The sequence below is a fragment of the Alligator mississippiensis genome, chromosome 8 (assembly GCF_030867095.1).
Source record: "Alligator mississippiensis isolate rAllMis1 chromosome 8, rAllMis1, whole genome shotgun sequence".
NCBI classification, from domain to species: Eukaryota; Metazoa; Chordata; order Crocodylia; family Alligatoridae; genus Alligator; species Alligator mississippiensis.
Window position 1 is genome coordinate 6,984,710 of NC_081831.1, and position 24,706 is coordinate 7,009,415.

The following is a 24,706-nucleotide window of genomic DNA, read 5'->3' on the forward strand; positions in this document are numbered from 1 at the left end:
GAGGGAAGACAGTAAAAGAAACACCAATTTGATTTACTAATAGTTTTTATTAAAGTAATTGCCCATAAGTATTCCAAATAGTATTTGCAATGTATTTGTGTATATTAAATGTGTGTCTGGTATTCTTTCTAGAAGCTGACTGGGAACTGTTTGTTAATGGTGCACTCAGGATTTACATAGAACATACCTGAAGCTTGACTGTGCAATGCTCTTGGGAAAATAATTACAAAAAACGAACATGGCTGTCTTTTAGCATGGATCTAAGCATGAGACTCAGCATAAAGATGAGCATAATAGAGGAAAGATCTCAGTCCTCTTCTCTCCATTACACTTAAGTAGTAAATTTCAGCATGGGAGTAAGTGTTTGGAAGATCAAGGCCTAATATGACGTTATACAAATTCCAGTTAGGAGAGTTACTTCCAAATAATGTACACCGCATACGTTAATTAAAATATTTCAAAATGTACATGGACCACTTTAAAAACTGCAACAGTACCAGTAGCACCTTTTCAGCTCAACAGCTTCACTTACTTCATGGATTTATAATTATGCTTAAAGAGAACCTTGTGAGAGGCAGCACCTTTCCTGCACAGAGGTCCTAGAATTGGCAAGTAAAAAGCATCCATCACATACATCATGACCTAAATCATCACATAGATTGTATTTTTGAAAGAGCCACCTGGATATCACATGAAAAATTGCTGCAGTACAGAAGGAAAACCCCCATGAATCTCATACCACTGGCTGTGACATATCACCCCTCCCTAGAACCTATACAGAAAATCCTCAGACAATTGCAACCCATAGTAAAAGAAGACCAACTTCTTAAAGAGATCTCTTCCCAGAACCACCCATCCTAGCCTTCAAACAAGGACCAAACCTTGCCAACCTCATCACCAGAAGCAAACTTCCTATGGCCCAAACCATACCAAATGGATCCAGACCCTGCTGGGACAACCCTGCTGCACCAAATGCCCTGATGGAAAATACGTAGGAGAGACCAAATAACAAGTGCTCACCAGAAATCTATCAAAGACACAAATACCTAAATACCAGGTGGGGACATTTCTCACAGGAAAACCATTCTCTCTCCAATCTCTCAGTTCTAAACCTCAATGGGAACTTACAAAACACCTTTTATAACACAAAACTGTGGGGAGAAGTGGACATGCCGGAGGGCAGGGAACAGCTACAAGCAGACCTGGACAGGTTGGACAAATGGGCAGAAAACAACAGAATGCAGTTCAACAAGGAGAAATGCAAAGTGCTGCACCTAGGGAGGAAAAATGTCCAGCATACCTACTGCCTAGGAAATGACCTTGCTGGGTGGCACAGAAGCGGAAAGGGATCTTGGAGTCCTAGTGGACTCCAAGATGAACATGAGTCGGCAGTGTGACGAAGCTATCAGAAAAGCTAATGGCACTTTATCGTGCATCAGCAGATGCATGACGAACAGATCCAAGGAGGTGATACTTCCCCTCTATCGGGTGCTGGTCAGACCGCAGTTAGAGTACTGCGTGCAATTCTGGGCACCGCACTTCAAGAGAGATGTGGATAACCTGGAGAGGGTCCAGAGAAGGGCCACTCGTATGGTTAAGGGCTTGCAGACCAAGCCCTACGAGGAGAGACTAGAGAACCTGGACCTTTTTATCCTCTGCAAGAGAAGGTTGAGAGGCGACCTTGTGGCTGCCTATAAGTTCATCACAGGGGCACAGAAGGGAATTGGTGAGGTTTTATTCACCAAGGCACCCCCGGGGGTTACAAGAAATAATGGCCACAAGCTAGCAGAGAGCAGATTTAGACTGGACATTAGGAAGAACTTCTTCACAGTTCGAGTGGCCAAGGTCTGGAACGGGCTCCCAAGGGAGGTGGTGCTCTCCCCTACCCTGGGGGTCTTCAAGAGGAGGTTAGATAGGCATCTGGCTGGGGTCATCTGAACCCAGCACTCTTTCCTGCCTATGCGGGGGGTCAGACTCGATCTAGTGAGGTCCCTTCTGACCCTAACATCTATGAATCTTTCAAAGATGAGCCTATGAACTTCACTTCATCAACCTACTGGATATAAAAAATCATGGACTAAATCTAGACATTGGATTTATGACATATTATAACCTGCCTAACATCTGACTCCCCAGGTACCTTTCCATATTTACCAGCTACATTCATTCCTGCCTCTCCTCCCCCCCTCAATCCACTGACTCCTCAATTTACATCGTCACTGACTGGCTTTCCTGCATGCATACCAGCCTCTGGCTTCTTTACTATTCATTCCATCCAGGAAGAGCACAGTCAACTGCAGATGTTTCCTCAGGCTGATGAAGGGTATTTACACCCAAAAGCTTGCAAAGAAAATTTTTCCCAGCTATTTGAGTTGGTCTAATAAAAGATATCAGATTTACCCAAAGAACCTTACCTGTCCATCAGTCAGTCTCGAACATGCCTGTCTTGTACCTGATTTCAAATCATGATTAAACTACCGTTCTCAAGCTTTTTTGCGTGTAGGAAGGGAATGTGTTATAGCACATTACTCCCAATACCAGTTTGCCCTGCTGAGATTAAGGGTCTTGTCTCCTGCTGAGCTTTTCCTGTTCAAATGCATCCTTCTGGAAGAAATCCTCTTGAAAGGATGAAGTGGTGCCATACCTGTATTGACACTCTGTTCTTTGGCATAGTGAGATACAGTCTGTGGGTTGAGGCTGCCCTTTGTGAAATAAGTCTCTGGCTACATGCAGTTGGAGGAAGAGAAATGGTCAGCATGGGCTGCTTCTTGTCCTAACTGTTTGACAGGGTCACTTTAGCAAAACCAGAGCAGGTCAGGCCGTCTGGAACAAGGAAGGCAAACACAGAGACAAGCAGAAGAAAACATCCCCTGTTAATGTCCAGCATTAAAGCAACTCTATACATTACAGCCCAATTCTTCCCTTTTCATGGGTATTGTAGCCTACTCTTTCTTTATATGATTTATACTTAAAGACCCTTTTTCATCCAAGCCATACATCCAGAAGGCAGGGTACACAGGCTCCAAGATATTGATTTCAAATGTATGTAAGTGTGTTTCTTCTTTGGCAAGGGAATAAAATGACAGGTTCTTGTCTGGTAGATTGAGAAAAACACCAACCCTCATGGGTCTCCCTTCCTTTAATGGGGTTTTCTGGTTCCTATGCCATGCTGACAATTGTCCATTAGTCCATTCCACACACCAGGAAAGTTCAGTTCTTCCCAGTCTCTCCCCACTACCAATCTTTCTGTCAGCGATTCCGACGGCCCATCCAGCGCTGTCCTTGGTAATTACTTCCCAGTAATGGAATCCAGAAGAGAAACTTTGGGAACACATGACCTGGCTGATGCGGAACCTATTGGGAGAGTCTTTGTAACGTGGGGGATAGAGAGATACAATCACTTTCCTGTTTTCAGCCTTGACCTCTAGCTGGCGATGAATTCTTTCAAGATCAAAGGTCACGTTTTCTGCCCCTAAAATAGATAAAGGAAATATTCTGATCCAAAGGCAATGGGGAGACTTGTCAATTCAACATTTATGAAACCTGGTAAACAGAAATGCCTCGTGTACCCAGCTGGAGTTGTGCCCCATTAGGTAATCAAAATGAAAGTTGGCCACCAAACAAGAATCCTTCACCCAAATTGCATCCCAGAGCCCAATCTTGCAAATTGCTAAGAATCTTCAGTTGAACAGTAGGAGCCAGATCCTGAGCCTGGTGCTGACTCAGGCAAACTCCTATTGACTGTGACCACTGAGACTGAGCAAACCTTTGGTACTGACCCTCAAGACTGAGCTTGTGAATTCCAATGGAAACTAAGTATGGTAGTGCTAGAGTGATGTAGTAGTCGTGATGGTCCAGGAATTAGGCAAGAGGCAAAAATGTCTCAGGGTGATATCTTTTTTTGGAACAACTGCACAGGTGGGATAGGGTTAGATAAGCTTTCAAATGCAAAACACTTTTTATCGGGCCTGAGAAGTGACAGCCAACACAGCACGGTAAAAAAACAACCAACCCAGCTATAAGAGGGGAAACTGAAATCACTTAATACCACATGGACCCTGATCCCAATGGCAATCTTACAACCAAATTGTGTGTAACAGAATAAAAAGTAAGAGGGTTACCATGCCCAACAGAGGCTAGAAAACTACTGCTTCATTGGAATCATATAAGAATAAGTCTGGAAAGGATCTTGTGATGTGAATTGGTTCAAAATCTGGCTTGAGACAAGATCTCTCCCATATAAAACATCCCACACAAATGTCTGTTGAACCCGCTCTATAAAACTTGTGATTGCTGAAATGATACTACCTTTCTAGGTAATTGGGTCCTGTACTTAACCACCCTCTGAGCTGGAAAGTTTTTCCTACTATATTACTTAAATTTCCGTTGTAATTTCAGCCTGTTACATCTTGTCCTGTGCCCTATGGACATGGAGAACAATTGATTGCCATTATTTTGATAACAACCCTTTTTATACTTAAAGACTGTTATCAACTTCCCACTCAGTCTTCTTTCCTACAGACTAAATAAGCCCTTCTCTCCAGCCTTGCCTCATGTGTCAGGTTTTTGAGAACTCACTCATTTTTTTTGGTCTTCTCTGGGCTTGTTTTAATTTGCCAACTTTTTTCCTAAAGTGCATTGCCCAAAACTGGATATCATACCCCAGGCAAGGCCTCACCAGTGCCTTGCACGTTAATACCTCCCAGAATGTTACTAAGCTTTTTTGGCAACAATATTATACTATTGACTCCTGCTAAGCTCGAGTCCTCCATAAACTCCCTGATCCTTTTTCTGCAGTACTGCAGCCTAGCTCGGCGCTCCTACTTCTGGATTTGTGCAGTCAATTGTTTCATCCCTTTGCATTTGCCCCGAGTGAATTTCATCTATTTTATCTCATACCTTTTTTCCCTCCATTTATCAAGATCACATCCTCCAACACATCTACAGGGCCACCCAGCTTGGTGTCATCTGCCAATGAGTGTACACTCAGTCCTAACTCACAAATGAAGGTACTGAACAGAACCAGACCCATGTTACTGACCGGTTCTTAGACAAATAATTTTGCACAGTGGTTAACCTACAAACTAAATGGCTGCTACAGTGTTGTAAAATGTTCTCATCCTTTAAATGAGGTAGTTATAAGCAAACATCCGGATCCTCAGCTGTGTTATACACGCACATCTCCACCAGTGAAGCTGCACTGATTCAAAGCAGCTGAGGATCTTGCTCAAAATGTTCTAGAAAGCTGTTGGTGAATGGGCCAAAGCCTTTCATTTGGAACATCCTCTTTATTGAATTGTCATATTGGCTCACATACTTACACGGAGCAAACTGACTTGAAATAACTGGGTCTGGACTACTGTCTGCAGGCTCCGGACATGAAGAGGCAACACTGATCTCAGCAAGTAAATCTCCAGGTTGTACTAAACATGAAGGGAAAAAATATATATATTAGGGAACTTCTTCAAATAGCAGATCCTTAAAACTAAACACAAGGCAAAGGCAATTGCCAACAGTTACAGAGTCTGTCAAATATATATAGGTGTACTATATATGCATATATCTCTGTTTGACAGATACTCAGGCCTGTTTCTAAAGAATATGTATGCAGCTAAGCATGTGAGGAAATGTAGTTAAGTATATATAATTTACACTTAGGTTATTCAGGCGTTAGGCACGCAACAGTGGTCGCTGCACTTAGAAATGACCAGTTAGATGCATAAAGGACCAATTGGGCATCTGAGCATGGAAGCAATAAGGGCTATTATGTATACAAATTAACCATGCTGCTCTACGCAGGTTCTTACACTGTGCTCAGCACTCTGGTGTCCACGTGACATCGTTTTAATGTGTATTTCATAAACACTAAATAATCCTTTGCTTTAGTTACCCAAGTACAGAGTCTCCTAATATGCAGCTCTTAAATCTCATAGGGCTCTCTCTCAGATTTGCAGAAATACTGTGATGCATATTTAAATGATAGACTGTCACTTGGCGCTTTCGCCATACAGCTGAATCATTCTTAGCAGTAATCTGTATGGGGCTGGAGAAAGCTTTTTTGGCAACAATGTCTTGGGAACAACTTTACTTTTATATTAACCCTTTATAGTCTTGTTGCATAAACTAATATGCTCATACTTAAGCATCTGCATGTATTTTTACAAGAGTGGTATTTAAATTATCAGAGTGCAAGAATCATATTGGAAAGGAAAGAACAAAAAAACCCCAAACAACCAGAAAGAGGCAGCAGACTGCAGGTATTCTTTATGGAGGATGTGCTCTGAGCCTCACTCAGATTTAATCCTTTGGTGTCACGACTCTACTAAAAATTTGTTTCCAACAAATCAGTGAGAAACAAAAAGCAGGTCTTTTTGTTTTATGCCAAGTATTTTTTTTTAATTAAATCTTCAACTCTGAGTGTAAATTTCCCCCATTGCAGCCGGATCTTAACAAACAAGGGACAGAAAAAAGGGTTGACTTCAATGGGAGATAACAGTGTTCAGTACCTTTGGGAGCTGCTTGGTACTTTGCTGAACCAAACTCTGTAACGAGACAAGAGATTCCAAAATAAAAGAAAGATATAAGAACACAGCATAAGAACATAAGAAATGCCATTTATAAGGGTCCATCCAACCCAGTGTCCTGTCTCAGTGGCATAGAGTAGCGGCTGAAGTGGAGGGTGCACAAACAATGTCCAGAATCTCCCACCCCTGGCCCCTCTCCTATTGCAGCTTCCAGCACTCAGAGGTTTAGGAAGTCCTGATCCAGAGACTGTACTCCCATCTACCATGTTTAGGGCCTATTGCCAGAACTTTCCTCCAAGAATTGGCCCAGTCCTCTTCTGAGCTGGGTAAAACTACCAAACTCCACAACCCCTTGTTAGAATGAGTACCACGAGTTAATTAAACCGTATACGAAAAACAACTTCCTTTGATCATTTTAAACCTACTACCCAATAGTTTAATTTTCTGCCCCCTAGTTCTAGTATTTTGAGAGACCATAAAGAATAAATCCCTTCTTACATTCTCTGCACCATTTACTATTTTGTAAATCTATATCATATCCCTACTCAGGCATCAAACAGCTAGCCTATTTAGTCCGTCTTCACATGAAAACCATCCATGCCCCAGTCACTTATGTTAACCCTCTTTGTACCTTTTCTAATTCTTCTATATTCTTTCTGAAGTACGAAGACCAAAACTGTGCCAATATTCAAAGTATGATGTACCATAGAGTTATAAAGGGACACAATGATATTTTGTTTTATTTACAATTCTCTTAATAGTTCTTAATATTTTATTTGCTTTTTGGGCGGTTGCTAAGCACTGAGCTGCTATTGTTTTTAGCAAACTGTCCACAATGATGGGATATAACATTGAGCCCCATCACCATATATGTATATTTTGGATAATTCTTTCCCATTTGCATCACTTTGCAGTCATCAGCACTGAATTTCATTTGCCATCTTGTTGTCCATTCACTCAATTTTGAAATATCTTTCTCTAGGTCCACTTTGGTTTTTACCACTCTGAATGATTGTGTCACTATGCACCCCTCTCCCCCTTCCCAGGTCTTTTATGAATATATTAATATATTAAACAGCACCAGTCCCAACAAGACCTCACTAGATCCTTGCAAGACTCCACTGTTTATTTCTTTCCATTTTTAAGATGACCATTTATACCCATTCCTTGCTTTCTGACCTGAGAAAACATGACTAAAGCAAGCTCACCTGATGGTAGTTGCTTCGTATCTCTCTCCAATATTGATTCCAATTGTTTCCTGAACTGTTCTACAGCACTTGTGACAGCAACAATCTTCTCATCATTGAGTGTCACACGAGGGCCTGTGCACACTTCTCCTTCAACCTAACAGTAACAGAAGAGAAGAATGAATGGGTGGGGCTAAATGAATATAACCAAATCATCAAAAATTTCTGGCGATTTCATAAGGTCAGGATGGCAAACTACTAGTGAGCTCTCCATAAATCTTATGCTTCACAGAAGGGATAAGGGTTCCTGAAACTTCTGCAAATACTCAAAAGATATTTATTTGAACTTATAATACCTTTTTGTCCCTAGTGGAAGTCACAAAGGGATTTGTTTGATATATATGGTCAGAGAAAACGTGTTTAACTAAACAGCTACTCAACACATGATTTCTCTCCCTCTAGACTTTCTTTTCCAACTCCAGGCATATGGGGGAAACTCAAGAGGTTTTTAACATTGATTTGGACTGGATACAGCAATAGACCTCTACCTATATAAAAGTCCAATTGTAGGATCTGACACTGTGTTCTTATTTCCCACCACTTCTAACAACTAGTAATTACCAGGTCCAGTTTAATCAACAGGATTGTTTCCACACACTCCCCAATATGCTCTGCAAGAGTGGCAAAATAGGACTCCTGCTCTTCTCCATATATACATGCCCTCCCTCTGGAAAGCAAATATGTTATTGGATCTCATCTGAACCTTAGATTTGACTGATCTACTTTAAACAGATATGAGAGAAACAAGTTTGTCTTCCTACTGTATTCCACCCACTCATTGGCTATGTCTGCATTAGCACTTTCTTCTTCCTAAATTTCCCACCACTGGTAGCAACAGTGCAGACCAGCTGCCAAATCTGGAAACACCATATGGTTCCATCCTACTCAGACTGCGACAATGGTGTCCTATTCATACCAATGCATTTATGCCACCCTTGTGCAACAAGAGTGCAGCTCTGGGAAACCTGAAGGAAACGTGAGAGCGCGATGCACCACAAAGGATTTGGCCCCATTTCTACATACATTCAGCTGCTTCAGCAGGCTGTTGTGTGCCCCTCTTTCCATCTGGGTTTTGAATTCTGCAAGCTTGTTCAGTTTGCTGGTGAGCTGGCCAATTATTTCTTCTGTTTTTTGCTGGGCTGTTTGCTGCTCTTGTGCGATGATCCTCAGTATCTCTCCCTCTTCCTGGGCAAGACGCTCTTTCATGGCACCAAAGTCTTCAGTAATCACGCCTTTGATCTGAGAGAGATTTTCCTGAAGGGAGCAGATCAGGACAGTGAGGACAAAGGGGAAGTTTGGAATTTGGATATCTAAGGCCTTGTTTTACCCACTCTGGAAACTGACCACTTCATTTCAGCACAATTATTTTTATAAAAGTGAAGAAGATACTAGTTAATGAAGATTCATAATTGGCACAAATCTTGTATTGCCTTCAGCGGGAATTTGGGACAAGGAGCATAGGATTTGGCCTATTTGAAAGCCAGTGGTTCTTAGTTGCTATCAGAACATGTTCTAGCTCTCAGATGTACAGAAACATACGCTACTTCCTGGACAAGGTGGACAAGACAATGACATGAATGACTTTGTGGTACCCATACGGACCACTGGAGGAACGTAGCTATCCCAGTCAGTGCTGTATGAGATGTAGGAGTGAAAAGGAAAAATATATCTGCTGCATTCTAAATAAAGCAGGCTGTGTGTCTACCTCCAAATATCAGGCTGACAAACATCCATACGTACATTTATTTCATCCATGTCTTTCTCCCGGCTGCGGATGGCATCTTTGACCATTTCAATATGCCTGGAGATCTCACTTATTTCCTCTGTCTCCTTTAAAGGGAAACATATCAGTGCACGTTTACACAACCATTATAAAGAATATCATAGGATAAGGTAACAAGGTGGTAAAAACACCAGGGTCTTTTATACCTTCCACTACCTGGACTCTGCTCCAGCCAGTTAAGGATGCAATTAACTTTCAGAAGATGAATAATCCACAGGAAGTCAACAGGAAGCTCTTGGGCTTAGTGTTATGTGGGGGTGCAAGTGCTTTGCTGCAGATATCAAAGATAAAAAAGGGGGAAAGGAAATTAAAGACAGTGAAAAGGGAGATAGGAAACAAGAGTGGAATGGCAGAGTTGAAAGAAGAGAAACAGGAAACAGATGAGCAAGGAAGAGAAAAGAAAAGTATTTGTTAAACAGGAAAGAAGAGGAAATGAGAAGGAAAATGGCAAGCAATGAATTGAGAAAGCAGAGCAAGGAGGGGGGCAGGAGAGGGCAGAGGAGAGGAGACAGGCTGGGGTAAAGCAGCACATGAAGGCCACAGGACCGGGAGCCTTACCCACCTGGATGCCCCATGCAGCTGCAGGCAGTGGCTGTGGGCCTAGGTGGAGGGGCCAACACAGTTGGGGTGTCCAGCAGGCCTGGGCACAGAAAGCAACTCTGGCTGGCCTCCCCCCTTCCAACCACCCCCAGGACCCTTGTGCTAGACCCTGCAAACAGCCTTCACAGACTTCAGGAGTTAGAGCACCACTCTCCCAGGATGGGGTGAATTCCAGCACAGGCTACAACTCCCCCGGTTCCACCCAAGTAATAAACACCCCCTTCACTCCCTTAGGGATTATTTCCAGCACTGAAGGGCTGCAAGAAGAAGTTGGGGGAGACAGGCTGGGCTTGCTTCTCACCAGGTTCTGTGTTACTGTCAGTAGCAAAAGTGTCTGTTCATGATGTCACTCCCTAACGTTATCGCCAGGTCAAAGGGGCAAAGCAAGTGAATAAACACAGGGTTGGGAGGAGGAAGCAACTCATGGCAGCCAACTCCAAAAGCAGACCTCTGGGGTTCAGGATAGAAGGACCCAAAGCCTTTCCAGATGCCTGGAGTTTGATGTCAGTGGCTCTGTGAGGAACTGCCCCCAACACTCAGCTCCCTCCCTTCCAAGGGCAGCTCTCAGCCCCACGTCACAGGCTGTGCTGTCAGACTTGCCTAACTGTGAAGAAATTAAATGCAAATAAATCAGATATCAAAACCTTGTTCAGGCTGAAAACTGAAACACTGAAAAGGCAGGAAATGCGGGTGTGAAGTCTCTCATGGCAGCTGATTCCCACTGCTTGCAGACATGAAACATTTTTGGTTGCGTAGCAGCTGGGCCCTAGCTGATCTAGTCAGCTCTCATTTACTGTCTCATTGGTTTAATGAAGGTTGGCTTGGTCCCTGTGCCTGCCCATCACTATGGTATCTAGATGCTAATCATGGAATTATTATTAGCTAGACTGCAATACTTTACTCTACTACTTTACATCTAAAATACATCTGTACAGCTTCCGCCTTCTCCTTCTGTGCTCCTTCAAGTTCAATCAACATCAAAAGAAATACCACTTTAAGGAAAAGTGATCTATCTGGCTTCCTGTTCCCCCTCGATGTACCCAACAATATTGCAGCACTGATGCAACATCCAGCAAATAGAAATATAATCTGAGAACAATGTTAACTTACTCAAACTGAGATGGGCTCTCTTCTCATATCCCCAGAAAAAGTACTTCTTCAGATATGGCCCAGACCTGTAATACGCTGAACACACTGAAGTCCCTCATCTCCTGATTTCATGTCCCAACACCTCCTGCCTATATAACAGCTATATATTATTATTTAAGTAATTAATCTAGATACACAGTGCAGAGTATGCGTCCTGTGCTCCCAGGCTTTCCCGTCTGGAGGAAGCCCAGCCTGAATATCCTGCTCCCAAGATGCACTGGTTTCTTGCTCATCACAGCCAGAGTTTCAATACATTTTACTGGTTCTTTCAACTCACCCTTCCCATCTTCCGGATTATTTCCACCATATTGGCCAGCTGTCTGATTGCCATCAAGTCTTTCCACTGAAAGATCTGCATGCAGTGCGGGCACTTGACATCTGTCCCCACCTCCTTGTAGTGCTTGCCAATACAGTCTCGGCAAAAGCTGTGGGAACATTTTATAATGACCACTGGATCTTGAAAGTAGTCCAGGCAGAGAGAACAGGTCACTTCTTCCTGGAGGTTTTTGACCAGATTAGCAGCCATGACCCCTGCCACAGCGAAACAAGATGAACTTTCAGTTTCCGTTCTCCTGCTGAAAGACTGTCTACCAATAAACATAGAGAGGGCGGACCTCTCCAATTCTCTCTCCAATCAGTCAGCTAAATAACCACTTCCCCAATTGAAACTCTGCCTTGGTGGGCATCTGCTTCCCTATCATTTAAACCACTGTATCTCTCACAATAGTCAGTATTTGTCCTTACAGGTGGGCTGTAATTAGAAAGTTCAGATCAGCATCTGAACCAGCATCAGGTCTAGGATCTGGTTCAGGTTGAGAATATTGTACACTGTTTCACGATTCCTGCATCCCCTCGTGGTAGTACTCTGGGTGGTTGTCTCCGTGTCATGCTATAAGCCACCATTTGCTAGTCTCACACAGCCCAGGTTTGAATTTTCATTTCTTTCTGAATTTAATTGTCACATGTTTAAACACTCAGTCTCATTTTAAAGAGAAACCTTTACAACAGAAGCTGGACTCAGAATCATATAGAGTTACGGTTTTCAACATTTTTAGACTCAAGGCACCCCTCAGAAAATGCCAGCTCCTAGCTTTCACTGGTTTTTTTTTATTACACTAAAAAAAAAAAAAAATAGAGCAATTCTAATATTGCAAAAAAGCAAAAAGACCACAGCAGGTCAGAATATTTTAGACACCATCAATTCCTACTTGAAATCTCTGGGTTTATTTTGTGAGTCATGTGCAGATCTCTTCACAGTTAACAATGCTAATATTGCGCAGATCCCCATGGCATCCTTAAAAGGATTTCACAGCACCCTGGTGAGAATTACTGGTATAATATCTCAAGGCTTCTCAGCCTTTTGTAGACAAAGATCTACTTTTCCAGATGAAGTGCTCATGTCTTGTTCTCTGCTGCTCTCTTGTGGCTGTTTAACTTAATTTGGCATCAGCTTGATTCTGAAAAGAGCGGAACCCCTATGTCTTCTATGGAAGACAGGATCTGCCGCTCAATCAACAGCATGGAGAGTTCTCTCTTTTCTTTGTTGTAGACAAAATTTTAAATAGTAACTCAGAGTTTCAGATATACTGAAAAGGACACAATATGTTAATAGGAACAAGCAAAAAAACTCAAAAAATAATAACATTTTTAAAATGTTTTTTTTAACACAATTTTAAAAAATGAAATCTTCATAATTTTACTAGGAGGAAGCACCTTTGACCACCTGAAACCAGAGGGCCCCTGTACACACCATGGGTTTTTTAATCCTCATTAAATTAAATGTTTATAAAATTTAAACTTGTTTATTTTGGAGCATCACACCTGTGTTAACACACACTTAAGTTTTCAAACGAATTAAGCTGGGTCCCAGTTCAGCACTGCTTCCCCCAACCCACCCTGTGCCTGTGCCCTGCAACACAGCTGTGGAAGCAGGGAGCTAGCAAACAAGAAAAAAAAGAAAAAGCCACACAAGAAAAAAAAAGTGGAAGCAATTCGAAAGTAAAAGCAATTTGAAGGGGTGAACTACAAAAAAAAATATGCAGTGCCATTTGGTGGACAAAGAGGCTCCTTTGCACATCTTTAGGTGCCTTTGTGTTTGCACCCAACAAATCCATGGACATGAATGATGCTTTAATTCCCAGAGAGCCAAACTAAACTACAACTGAGGAGTTTTAGTTTAATGCACAAGATAGACTTTTAAAGCATGGGGAAATCCTGCTCATGCAAACAGACACATAGTTGCAGCCCATGAAAGGGCAAAAATCATGGTGTGTACATAAGCCCAGAGATACCACTCCTGCCTTTGTTTGAGGTAATTATCTTCACAGAACCTCACATCAACGCTCAGAGGCCTCACCTGATAAGAAATTCCTGCCCAGAGAAGCATCCCATCTACTGACTCCTCTGTTAAATATGAAACACCATAACCAGAAGGAAATATGAATTCATCCTGCTTACCAACAAAACTGTGAGGTAAACAGGCTATTCCAACTTTTCTCTGAGCCTAATCTGCATATAAAATGAACTTTTCCAAACAGGAGATTTTACCACCTTCAGCTCTCCTATGAAATATGAGCTTTAATTTCTACCCAGGAGAACTTTTGCAGTCTTTTCTGCAATGCCTGATGAAGGGTGTTTGCACTCGAATGCTTGCAATTAAAGAAATTTCTTTTTGCAGAAAATCTAGTTGGTCTAATAAAAGATAACACCTCTACCATGAATCCTGATTGCAAAAAAATAAAAACAAAAACTCAACCTGTGCTAATGAACACATGTCAGAGTGTGATCCGTTGAAATGGCATAGAACAGGAACCTGCCTGTAACCAGGACCTGTCACAATGGAAGCCCAAACCATCACTTGAACAAGGGAGATCTGAGCCACCAAGTTCAGTATTCCACTCAAACCTCCCCAGTTCTGGGGAACTCTGATCCAAGAACTTGGTTCAGACCTCTCTCTGCTTCAAATGTGGAAATGATCCCAGGCAGGCAAAGCTTTTCCAGACCCCACAAAACTGTAATAGAAACTCAACAAGTTTTGCTGTGTTTGCATTCATACAGTTCTCAGAGAGAGTTATCCAGTTTGTAACAACTCCCTGGAGAGCTGGTGACACAGCAGATCTTCTGCACCCCAGCAGTTATCAGGGCTGATAGTGTAGAGATAAGCTTTTACTGGGCAAAATGTTGTCACCTGCGTTATGCATGATGCTCTACAGATTCCTTGCAGTCCTAGAGAACTGATGTAGTCTTTGATTTTGCAGTGCTCTTTGAATAAACTCAGATAAAATCTCAACGGTTAAAAATAAACATGTGAATCAACACCGAAACAAAACCAGCCACCACACACCATTCAAGTCAGCGGGAGCTTCGCTGTCAATTTCAGCAGATGCAAGATGAGGCTGCTTTCTCCTTCCTTCCAATGATTTTTCAAAGGTAGGAGAACTGACACCAGCATAATTCATCAGGCTCCTGGACAAGTAGTTCCAAAGGCCAGTTTATGAGGGGGGACAAAGAGAAGAAAAGATGCAGATTGCTTGTGGCTGGGTGTGGATGAGCAAGCTGGGAGCAGTACAATGAGAATCTAAGCCAAATCTTTTTTTTTCCAATGTAAAAAACATTCAGTAGAAATAGTTCCCCTATCCCCACACACACGGCCACTTCCTCATTCCAGCTAGAAGAGAGGGAACTATTCTGAGCGTTTCAGCCTGATTGTCATAGATCAGGAAGCTTGGGCCGTCTCCCAACTAGCCTGATTTGCAGATGTAAGCAGTTCAGATAAGAAAAGCAACGGATGTTAGGCTGCTTGGTTAAACCAAACCTCTGAACTTCTTGACATGTCCCAGCACTAGTTGTGATAGGAGAGGAGGCAGTTCATTCAGCTGGTTCCCTGTATTCATTCAGCACTGCACAGAATAGGTGTAAAATCAGAACAGCAATGTTTCTGCTCCCATTAGCAGTCACACCGGGCTGTGGCACTGTGGGCTCCCAGCACTGGCATTGACCCACTGAGCAGGGCCATCCCTAGGGGGAGGTGAATCGGGGTAGCCGCCCCAGGCCCCACGCTTTGGGGAGCCCCCTGGAGCTGGGTGGAGCTGCCGTGGTGACTCCGCACTGCTTCTGGCGGCTTCGCTCCCCCCCGCCACAGATGGCAGCGGTAGCCTCTTCAGGTCTGGGGCGCATGGGATTGGAGCAGGGGTGGGGCCCTGCATGGGCTTGCCCCAGGCCCTGCACCCTGCTCGGGTTGACTCTGCCACGGAGTGCCCTTGCACCCAGTATTTTGGCTAAAACGTCAAAAGTGGCATCTGACTCTGTGCCCACCTCAGACAGAATTGGTAAGAGAATCTAGAACCTGTTCTTCCAGCTGAACTTCCCAGAGTCAGGAGAGCTCAGCACTTCTGAATAACAAGCTCCAGATGTCTCACCTCAGGCCCCCAGAATCAGTGGTTGCTTTGGAAACAAACTGGCGACTCCTCTGTATGTCAGATTCTCAAGCTGCAAAATGCAGATGATAACTGAGATTCTTGGAGAGTCTTAATGTGACATTATAGCAGTCTGAGTAAGGTAAAACTATCTTTTATTTTTACAGAACTTGGGATTTATGTTATCAGAAATACAAACAGCAAAGGACCTGAGACTGGTTTGTAATAAAAAGTTCATGTCCTGAGAGAAGGTGAGAAATCCAGTGAAGCCAAGAGGAGTTGCAGCTACTCAGCACCTCTTAATAAGTCCAGGTGTTCAGCTCATGCCTCATTTTCCTCCTGAAGTCAATGGTAAAAGCTGCACTGACTTCAACGAGAGCAAAGTTCAATGAGGCCAGTGCTAGGCACTCCTGAAAATGGCACCCAGTGGATCCTGACCCCAGAATACACAACCCATCATCTCTTGGTTACTGGCTTCATGCAGTCCATGTAAGAAGTGGCTGAAAGGCTGTAATATAATGTAACAGCTGCTGATGCCCCACAGGAAGTAAGGTCGGTTGTCTCAGGCTGGTTCTTGGAGTGCAGGAGGTCATACCTACAATCACCATTGCTCTTGTGAGCTAAACAGTCTCAGTAGAGAGTCCAAGGAACGAATATGTCCTGAAACTGGAATCCTTCTTACATCTGAGAGAAGACAACAGCAAAAACCAGCATCTTTCAGTTTATCGTAGTTTATCTTTCCTCTCAACTGATATATCAAATGCAACTTGACTGGCTGTCAGCGCTGCCTGAAATTGGCTTCTGATGCAAAGTGAATGAGACAAAGAAAATTAATGCTTCCCAGAGCTTTTTATGACTTACTCCATGTGACATCAAGAAGTAAACTCTTGGCTACAAATCCAGCTGAACAGACCATCTAAATACACCCCCACTTGGCCTGCGACAGCCTCAGGCAGCAGAGCCAGGGCTGCACCTCAAAGCCCAAAGAAGGAAAGGCTATGGAAGAGGACATAGCCAAAGGACTCTCTGCCCCAGCTCACCTGACAGCTGAATTGGTCTGCTGAGGCTAAGGGTGCAAGTTAGAGCCAGCTCCAGAAATGGGGAGCCACGACCCTCTATCCTACTTCCCTGCCCCAGGTCTCCTGTTAAGCAGAGCTGGGCTGGACAGAAAGCTGAACCCAGGACAGGGCAGGAATTGCACTTTGGACCTATAGTCTGGATTTGCTCTGCAAATTCAGAGTACTGTACATTACTTTAACCCTCTGAACCCTGACAAGTTGGACGTGTGCATCCCCCTTTCGCTCAGACCCTTCTTGCATTCATTCTCCTGCTCTCAGCTGTGGCAATAAGCCTCATTCAAGATGAAGGCTCCATGGAATATTTCCTGTGCAGTTGGGAGAGTTACGGAGGGTATGCTGAGGACAACTGTAATTCCATCTCTGTAAATCTCTTGGCTGGTCATGACTTTAAGCTCACATACTTCCATTTTCATAAAGCAACTAGGGCCAATTCATCCCTGTATTGGCACAGGGGCTAGATCAGCAACAGGCAGAGGCTGCGTGTACTTCTGTCCAGGAGTGAAGGACGGGGCTGGTGTAGTCTCCAGTTTGAGCTATAGCTACCTTGAACTGAGCCCCTGCTGCAGTGACCCCCACAAGCTCTGCAAGGACACCAGTCTGCCTGGGTCATGCCCTCTCCTGTCAACTCTGTATCTGCATCTTTAGAGGAAAGAAGCCTCTGTACCCACGGTGTTCACTGATATGACCTTTGTATCAGCTACCTGGAGAAAAGGTCACCATGTAACAGTGAACCAAGAAGGCCTGTTTCCTGGAACTCATCACTCACCTTAGGCAGTCATGGGCTGGGAAATTATTTCATTCAAAGCCTCCATCCACTCCTTCTGCTCCCTGTCATTCTCGCATGCAAATACAAACTCCCTTTTTGGTGTGACTATGGTGAGTCCAGCTTTCCACCTCCTTCCTTTGACTCCTCTGGGCAAGCTGGCCCGGACTTCGTACCCATGCTCTTTGCTTCCAATAATCACTCGGCCCGTTTCAAAGGCATCCTTAGAGGGAGAAAGCAGGATAGTCGCAGGTATCCACAGCTGCTCAAAGCTGACATCAGACTGTCATTTGATGGCAGCAGAAGTAGGTTTAATTTGGAGGGAACACTACCATGGCTCCAGGTATGATGGGACTCAAAGCATTCCCAACACAGAGGACTAGGAGAGCTGAGTTCTCTGGTCTTTGTCACCAACTTACTAACTTCTTGCCCAAGCACAAAGAATGAGGGCAAGGATCTGCCCTGTGACCTGAGGTGGCTGACTCCATACGCCCTAGTACCTGAGATACAAGTTCAGTCACTTAATACAAACTCCTCAAAAGAGCCAGAACAGTCAGCACCCTCCCTCCCAGGCCAGCTTTTCCAAACACCTCAGCTCCTGAGGTGCACAACTCTCCTGAAAATCTGCACAATTATTTTAGAGCTGTTGTGATCACATGCATGGTGGGATCAGTATGATATGAAGAGCCCCTTTCAAGCAGCTCTGGTCATGAAATAAGGAGTCCTCCTTACCAATGGGTCTTTAAAGTAGATCAGATTCCTCTCCTGTGAATCCAAGCTAAACCAGCGCTTCTTGAAGACCTCCTTGTGCTAGATAAAGAATAAGCTCTTTAATGATCCAGCTCCCAGGAGCAGGGCTCCACTCACTCGTGGCAGTTCCTTGGCCACCTCCTCCTAACTCTATGCTCTGGTTCACTCTCAGCTTCTCATGCAGTTCCATGACTCACCAACACACCTAGAGCCTCAGCTCTCTTCCTTCTCAAGGTTAACAATAGTGACACCATGAATTCTTTACCAATGTACAAACCTTCTGTTGGAAGCCAGAGCTGACACTAAACTATACAGCCCCACTAAGGGTTCAGCACCATTTCTCCCTGCTGTAAGCATTCAGTCAAGAAAAGTCTTGCCTTTTTGGCTGGTAAGAATTCACATGTGACCTGCTATAGTAAAGCTGCAGGATGAGGCACTGCAAAAAGGTTTGAGAGAGATGAAGTTTAATAATGACATATTCACTACCAGCATGAAGTATTTCACTGATGATCCTTTTAGCAGTACTGACACAGGCTGGAGGCTGGGTGTGTAGGCAGAGTCAGAGAATATGCAGAGACAACAAGAATGTGCACTGGAAGAGAGGAATCTGCCTGGAAGTTTCTGCTCTAGTGGGCATCTTGTGATGATGGAGTTGCAATCAACAGACGGGCACATGACAGCCACCCACATTCAATGCTAATACTAGTAACTTTGCAACTCCAGAAATACTTCCAATTATTCCATCACACCTGCAGTTTGCAACGAGCCCTCAAAGTTACATCTCATGCAAAAGTGGAAAAAAAAAACCCCCAGTGCTCATTACAAACTGAGACTCAGTCTATCCAGGTTAACTGGAATGCACTTAACTACAGCTCCCAGCAAACTGTTTAATCATAATCATGACAGCATTAGTAAACATTCTGCTTCTGGAAAAAAAGTTATGTTTGGCTAGTGCTAAGCTTTTCAATGGTGATCAGCCATGACATTCAGGTGGAATTTACCGTTGGTCCAGTTTTCTCCATGTAACCTTCTTTGAAATAACTCCTCGTAATTTTGGGTACAAGCTAGAAGAACAAAAAAGACATTGGCTACCATCTCATTTAAAAACTCAGCTTTCTCTTCTAACTTATCAGAGCAAATCATCAACAGTTTTTGTGATCTGTTTTATCTGTGTATTAAAGGGAGGTCTAAAGCAAAAACAAACAGATGTTTTTGTTTCTACAGGTCAAATTTTAAACAGATAATGTGGATGTATTTAGCTCCTGAGTTTGATCTACTCTTTGTGCACTAAGTACAGGATGTTCCTCCATTCTGCAATGACTTGATCATTGCAAAAAATAATCTACCATTTGGGGCTAAACTGAAACTGTTTTCTGGTTAAAGTGAACGATGAGAAGTTAATTTTACCCACACTCGGTCAACATGAACTATTATAATAATAATGTGCTGTGAAGACAAGCTCTGCAATAGCAACAAAAGTGGAGAGAGGGAGGGAGGCTGCAGTCGAAACCCAGAAATAGCCTGGACGCTGTCAGATTAGTTTGGGAGAATCCAGAGAGTGTCTGTCTCATTGTATAAGTAACATATTGTAACATTCCTCTCTGTATGGCGCTCACTGTGATGCTTCTTCAGGTAAATATCTGTGTGCTCTCATAAACACAAGTATAAAAGGGTTTGTGGCTTCTTGCCCAGGTGCCAAGAGATTGGTTGCAACTAGGTCAGTGGAGAGAGATGAGGAAGAGTCTTGGTGCTTGTAAAGCAAGATCATAACTGACTGTTAAGCAAGCTGTGGAACAAGGGATTAGAGAAATTATAGAAGGAAAATGCTTAATAAAAAAGCAAAAATGAAATTATGCTACTGATTTTCAATTTTGAGCTAGAAAAGCCATGATATATTTCTAAAATGAGGATTATGAGCCATACTCACTATTACTGCTTCCATTAAACAACTGCTAACATACACAAGTTGCATTTGTCCAACCACACATTGGCTCACCACTCAACCTGCGTGCAACAGCACCACTTCCCACATAGCACTACCTGCGCACGCAAACCTTACTAGCAGTCTTAACAGCCAGACTGGTGCTTACTGGAAATAGATACCAAATGTATCTCCATAGAGGCCAAGAATTATGGGCCTACCCACCCCCCAAGAAGGGGAAATGAGTGCATTAGAAGCTCTCAAATCCATCCTCTATCTTGAGGGATAATATAGCACAGTGCATGAGCAGATGTGTTTCATGCTGTCCAGATCAATTATTTCAAGCTCTTTCAGTTCTCACCTCAGACTCAGGGGCAGTGGGGAAGGTGGTTCTAAGATAATGGAAACGCGCTGCCCGAATGGCATTGAACCAGTCAACAATTTCCTAAGGAAGATAGCAAATATAACTGTAAAGACAGGAATAATGCAACAGGTTAAAAGCATTGTCTTCTCCTCAAAGTATCTTCAGACTCTTTGCCAACTTGTCTTGTATCTCCTAACACTGCGATGTAGAACCTAAGGAGAAATGAAGGTAAGCAACCTGCCCAGGATCACACAGTGATAACTGGTAGAGCTAAAAACAGAACAGGGAAGTCTTGCCATATACTACTTCACTGTAACCCTTAGACAAGTAATAGATCCTCCATTTCTCAGTTACTACAAAAGCAACATTGCATTTACCTTTCCACTCTCATGATAGACGAAAAGGTTCCTTGTCTGACCACCCTCACTGTATGTGATCTGCAGCCCATGGGAGTTTTGGATTTTCTCTGTCTGGAACATTGCATTCAGATCTTTAATGCTAATCACAGCTTTTGGACCTTTTGACTGTGGGTCAGAAAATATTCATGTGTTAACAGTGACTTTGTGGAAAGCAGTCAAGGACAAAGGTGCTAACCAACTAGCAGTTCCTCAGTGAGCTAAAAACCAGCTTCCTCAAACAACAAAACTGGCAAAGACTAAATCTTTGTTACTTGTTTCACACGTCCATCACATTTCATTCTAAAGAAAGACTTTTTTTCCTTGACAAATGATACTGCATAGTTTCCTTAGAAGAAAGGGCTTGGTTAGCTAGTCCTGCCCTATCACCTGCCATCTCTCAGGTGCCGGTCTCCTTATCACTTCATTAACTGCAGCTCTCTCCAGTATGATTTCCCGAGAGAGCCATGAACTGTAGTTTTGCACAGAAGGGAGATGTGGTTTATGCAAGAAGGCAAGAAGTGGAGCAGTGGGTGCTTCATGAGATTAGTGCTGGTAAAACAGGAAATGACTCCTGCCAACTTAACTCTTTTCCCTCTTCCTGTCCATCAAGTATGAGGGTGGAAGGCTGGTGGGCATAGCAACAAAATCTAAGAGACAGCAAACTATCCAGCACGTTGTGTGCGTGTGGGCCAGGAACTCGACTACAAGACCAGACTTTGACCACTTTATGCCTGGGGAACTCACCTCTTTGGTGTAGTATTTCAGCACCCCATCTCTTGCTGACAGGATGAATTGCCTTGGGAGGAATTGCTTGCTATCCCGCCCACGCTTCCACAGAAATCCTTCACGGCTGCCTGAAATGGAAGCTAGACACCTCAGTTTCAATGAAACCATATACTTGCCGAAGAGGAAATGTGACTTTGTTTCTAGTCTTATTTCTATCTCTGGTTTTCTGTTTTAAAGAACACTATTGAGCAGTGGAGGGAGAAAAATATACCTCCAGCTCATGCATCTGGGTCCTCATACTGGAGCTTAGAGGGGCAAATGCCCTTTTTATTAGCCCAAGGGTCAATCTGAGCTTCTCCATGTGCAATGTATCATACACCTGTAAATGAGGTTCTCCAGGTAAACATATACTGGCTGCACATCCTGACAAAGCATGTAAGAGGAAAGTTTCTTAGCCAGGTGAAAATAGCCACCCCAGCCACTAGCTGGACACCACTGACTAAAGGTTTTCAGTCCGCTGTAGCTTTGGCTTCACAAGGCTAACAGCCCTCCATAGACAATCAAGGACTTTTACCTGAGGTACATGCGTCATGGCTGATGCTTGTGGCAACGAATTCTTTCCGCTCATACTTAGCTCTGATCCATTGTTCTCTTAAAACCCTGAAAAAAGAAAAACATGGATTAGCTCAATCTACATCCATCTCTGATTGCTGCCCCTACCCCTTTCCAGCTGCATATGGAAACAGGCTAACCGACACCACTCAGCACATCCAAATTACCTGTATTTTCTCATATACAACATACAACTTTAAAAAAAAATGTTGCTGGAAATTGCAGTTTGCACTGTGAGGGAAGAAATAAGGTAACAATGTTTCTATCAGTTAAGACTCTGTTGGACAAAAGCAAAACTAACTGCACAGCATCCTCAGGGAGCAGAACAAGCAGGTTTAGCTCTCTAACTGTTGCTACTCAGTTACTTAGTACAAAAATCTATTTTTTTCCATTCTGCCTTTCAAAAACTAGGTATTTTATTCTCTGACATGTTGCATGCAAGAAAATATGGTACTAATGGCGACACAGGCAGAGAGAAGCAGAAGTACAAAAGCTTATGACGGTCTGTAGCCCTCAAGTCAGCAACTTACAGGCAGTCTTTAGACTGGGGAACATAATAGAAAGGAGGGACTTCTGCCTCATAGATAGCCTTTGCACAGAGATTCCCATGCTTCTTCATAAACTGCAAAACAAAAGAAGTTTCTCAATTGGGGGACTGACAACCAGAAAAATAAGTATTGTTTCATAAACATACCATGAAACAAGGGACAAAGGCAGCAGCATATTTCTTTTGCTCAGGCTTCTGCGCACACATGCAGGTATGAATGCATTGCTTGTTGTGCTTGTGTTTGACCTTTCTTCTTCCCTGTGTTCTAACAGGAAATATTATCCTTCTTTATGGCCTCTGCCCCCAGCTGCAGATTGGGGATAACGTACATAAACATCTTGCTGGGAAGATAGGCAGACAAGGTTCCTTGGGTGAATCTTGGTGGGAAGTTGTGAGGTTTAATTTGTGTTAAAAAAGAGACTGGGAGTCTCCAGGAAAAGACCCTATAAACGTGAAAGGTTTATAAGCATTGTGTGCTTATAAAGCACAATGTGCACCTACCTAGGTGCTCTATAAATATAACATCATAGTAACATGGAGGATAAGCACTTTTTAGCATATTCTAACCTGAGCAGGTATCACTAGGGGTTAGAGACATCACTAGAGACGCCAGAGATTCATGTTATTCCGTATGTTTTTTATTGACCTGACAAAATGTCATGATCAGGAGACAGAAAAACAACATGCCGAAATGCAGCAGAGAGAACTTGAATTCTTGCTTCCCCATCCGTACCTCGACAAGATCATGCTCCCAGAAGTCAAGCCGGAGGGATTTGACCCTGCTGATTTCAGGAAGGTTGCGATGAATCCCAGAGCAATTTAAACAGATGAATACTCCGAGTGTGTAAGAGGCCCATTCAGGATCTAAAAAAAAAATAAAAATAAGGACGGTTGTAGCACCGCTCAGCGCCTAGCAACGCGCCGGCAAAGGAATAACCGTCTCTGAGATTCACATCCAAAATAAAACCACGTTCACGATGCAGTCGCTGGAGTCAAATCCAGACCCAGCACGTGTGGAAGCGACTCTGCTGCCGTCACGACCCATTCGTCTGTTGGTCCTTCCACCAAACACTTGTTCAAACGTGGCTGACGCGATAGAGAGAAGCCTGTCCATCCAGGCCAGCCGATGACTCGGAAACAACCCAACGACAGACCTAACCAGAGCGACGTCTATTGGGCTTCGGCGTCACTACAATCCTAACGGCCCAATGCTGAGGCAGGCAGCAATTCGGCCTTCGGGGTGACATCGTCTACGGCAACGGCGACTCGGAGGCTTCGCAGCGTCGATGATCCGTGCCGGGCGTTTCGAGACTGAGTGAAACCGTGGCACTGACTATCTCCGCTTCTTCCGGCTGCAGAACGGAGGCCGCAGGATCCTCCCCTGATCTGGTCCTGGGGGTGATGTCTCCCGCCCGCTCCTTCTCTCCAAGGGGTCTCCCCACACGCGGCCCCTCGGGCAGGGCTCTCCCTCCCCCCCCCCCAGCGGAGCGGGTGCCACAGCTGCCCCCCCCCGCAGGCACCTCAGGCGAGAGGCAGAGGCCGGGCCGGGCCGGGCTCACCTGGCGCCCCGCAGTCGGCGCAGCGGGTGTTGCCGGCGCCGCTCGCCCGCAGCAGCCCCAGCAGCCCCGTCCTGCCGCTGTCGCGCTCCATCCCACGGGGAAGGAGGAACCGCCCCGGGCGGGCAGGCGGGCGGGAGGGGGAGGGGGAGGGGGAGGGGGAAGGGGAAGGGAAGGGGGCGGGAGAAGGAGACCGCAGCCCACACGCCTCAGCCCCCTCATGGCCGCGGCCTCAGAACCAGACCCGGAACCTCCCTCTCAGGCTCCAGAAC

The 24,706-nt window shown here is 44.1% G+C and overlaps 2 protein-coding genes across 6 annotated transcripts; both read right to left on the reverse strand.

Moving 5' to 3' along the window:
* Positions 1–27: 27 nt before the first annotated feature.
* On the reverse strand, positions 28–15,769 carry RNF135 (ring finger protein 135). The gene is made up of 7 exons (XM_014601844.3): positions 11,581–15,769; positions 9,512–9,601; positions 8,795–9,025; positions 7,733–7,868; positions 6,507–6,542; positions 5,322–5,423; positions 28–3,472 (listed from the first exon to the last, which is right to left on the reverse strand). Exons 1-7 carry the CDS (start codon positions 11,902–11,904, stop codon positions 2,943–2,945), a joined length of 1,449 nt encoding a protein of 482 aa, XP_014457330.2. The 5' UTR covers positions 11,905–15,769; the 3' UTR covers positions 28–2,942.
* An 87-nt stretch (positions 15,770–15,856) lies between these two features.
* ADAP2 (ArfGAP with dual PH domains 2) lies at positions 15,857–24,698 on the reverse strand. Of its 5 annotated transcripts, none has more exons than XM_014601956.3 (11): positions 24,438–24,698; positions 23,612–23,742; positions 22,862–22,953; positions 22,294–22,379; positions 21,738–21,847; positions 20,973–21,119; positions 20,593–20,676; positions 19,312–19,374; positions 18,293–18,370; positions 17,564–17,783; positions 15,857–16,402 (listed from the first exon to the last, which is right to left on the reverse strand). In XM_014601956.3, exons 1-10 carry the CDS (start codon positions 24,526–24,528, stop codon positions 17,565–17,567), a joined length of 1,101 nt encoding a protein of 366 aa, XP_014457442.2. In that variant the 5' UTR covers positions 24,529–24,698; the 3' UTR covers positions 15,857–16,402; position 17,564. The 5 variants fall into 5 exon arrangements, with proteins under 5 accessions (XP_014457442.2, XP_014457447.2, XP_019349920.1 ...); XM_014601961.3 differs by having other exon boundaries at positions 15,857–16,519; positions 24,438–24,697; XM_019494375.2 differs by lacking the exon at positions 20,973–21,119 and having other exon boundaries at positions 15,857–16,519.
* Between the last annotated feature and the right edge of the window lie 8 nt (positions 24,699–24,706).

Bases quoted from the DNA above. Each gene is read 5' to 3' on its own strand.
- ADAP2 (XM_014601956.3), bottom strand. From the start codon at position 24,528: ATGGAGCGCGACAGCGGCAGGACGGGGCTGCTGGGGCTGCTGCGGGCG. The intron at 20,677-20,972 runs GTAAATGCAATG...TATCTTCCTTAG, and splicing joins TCTATCATGAGAGTGGAAAG to GAAATTGTTGACTGGTTCAA. The intron at 17,784-18,292 runs GTAAGGAGGACT...TCTCCCTCTAAG, and splicing joins TCTACTTTAAAGACCCATTG to GATGCCTTTGAAACGGGCCG.
- RNF135 (XM_014601844.3), bottom strand. From the start codon at position 11,904: ATGTTTATTGGTAGACAGTCTTTCAGCAGGAGAACGGAAACTGAAAGT. The intron at 9,026-9,511 runs GTACGTATGGAT...TGCTCCCTTCAG, and splicing joins AAGACATGGATGAAATAAAT to GAAAATCTCTCTCAGATCAA. The intron at 6,543-7,732 runs GTGAGCTTGCTT...GTCTCGTTACAG, and splicing joins TACGAAGCAACTACCATCAG to AGTTTGGTTCAGCAAAGTAC.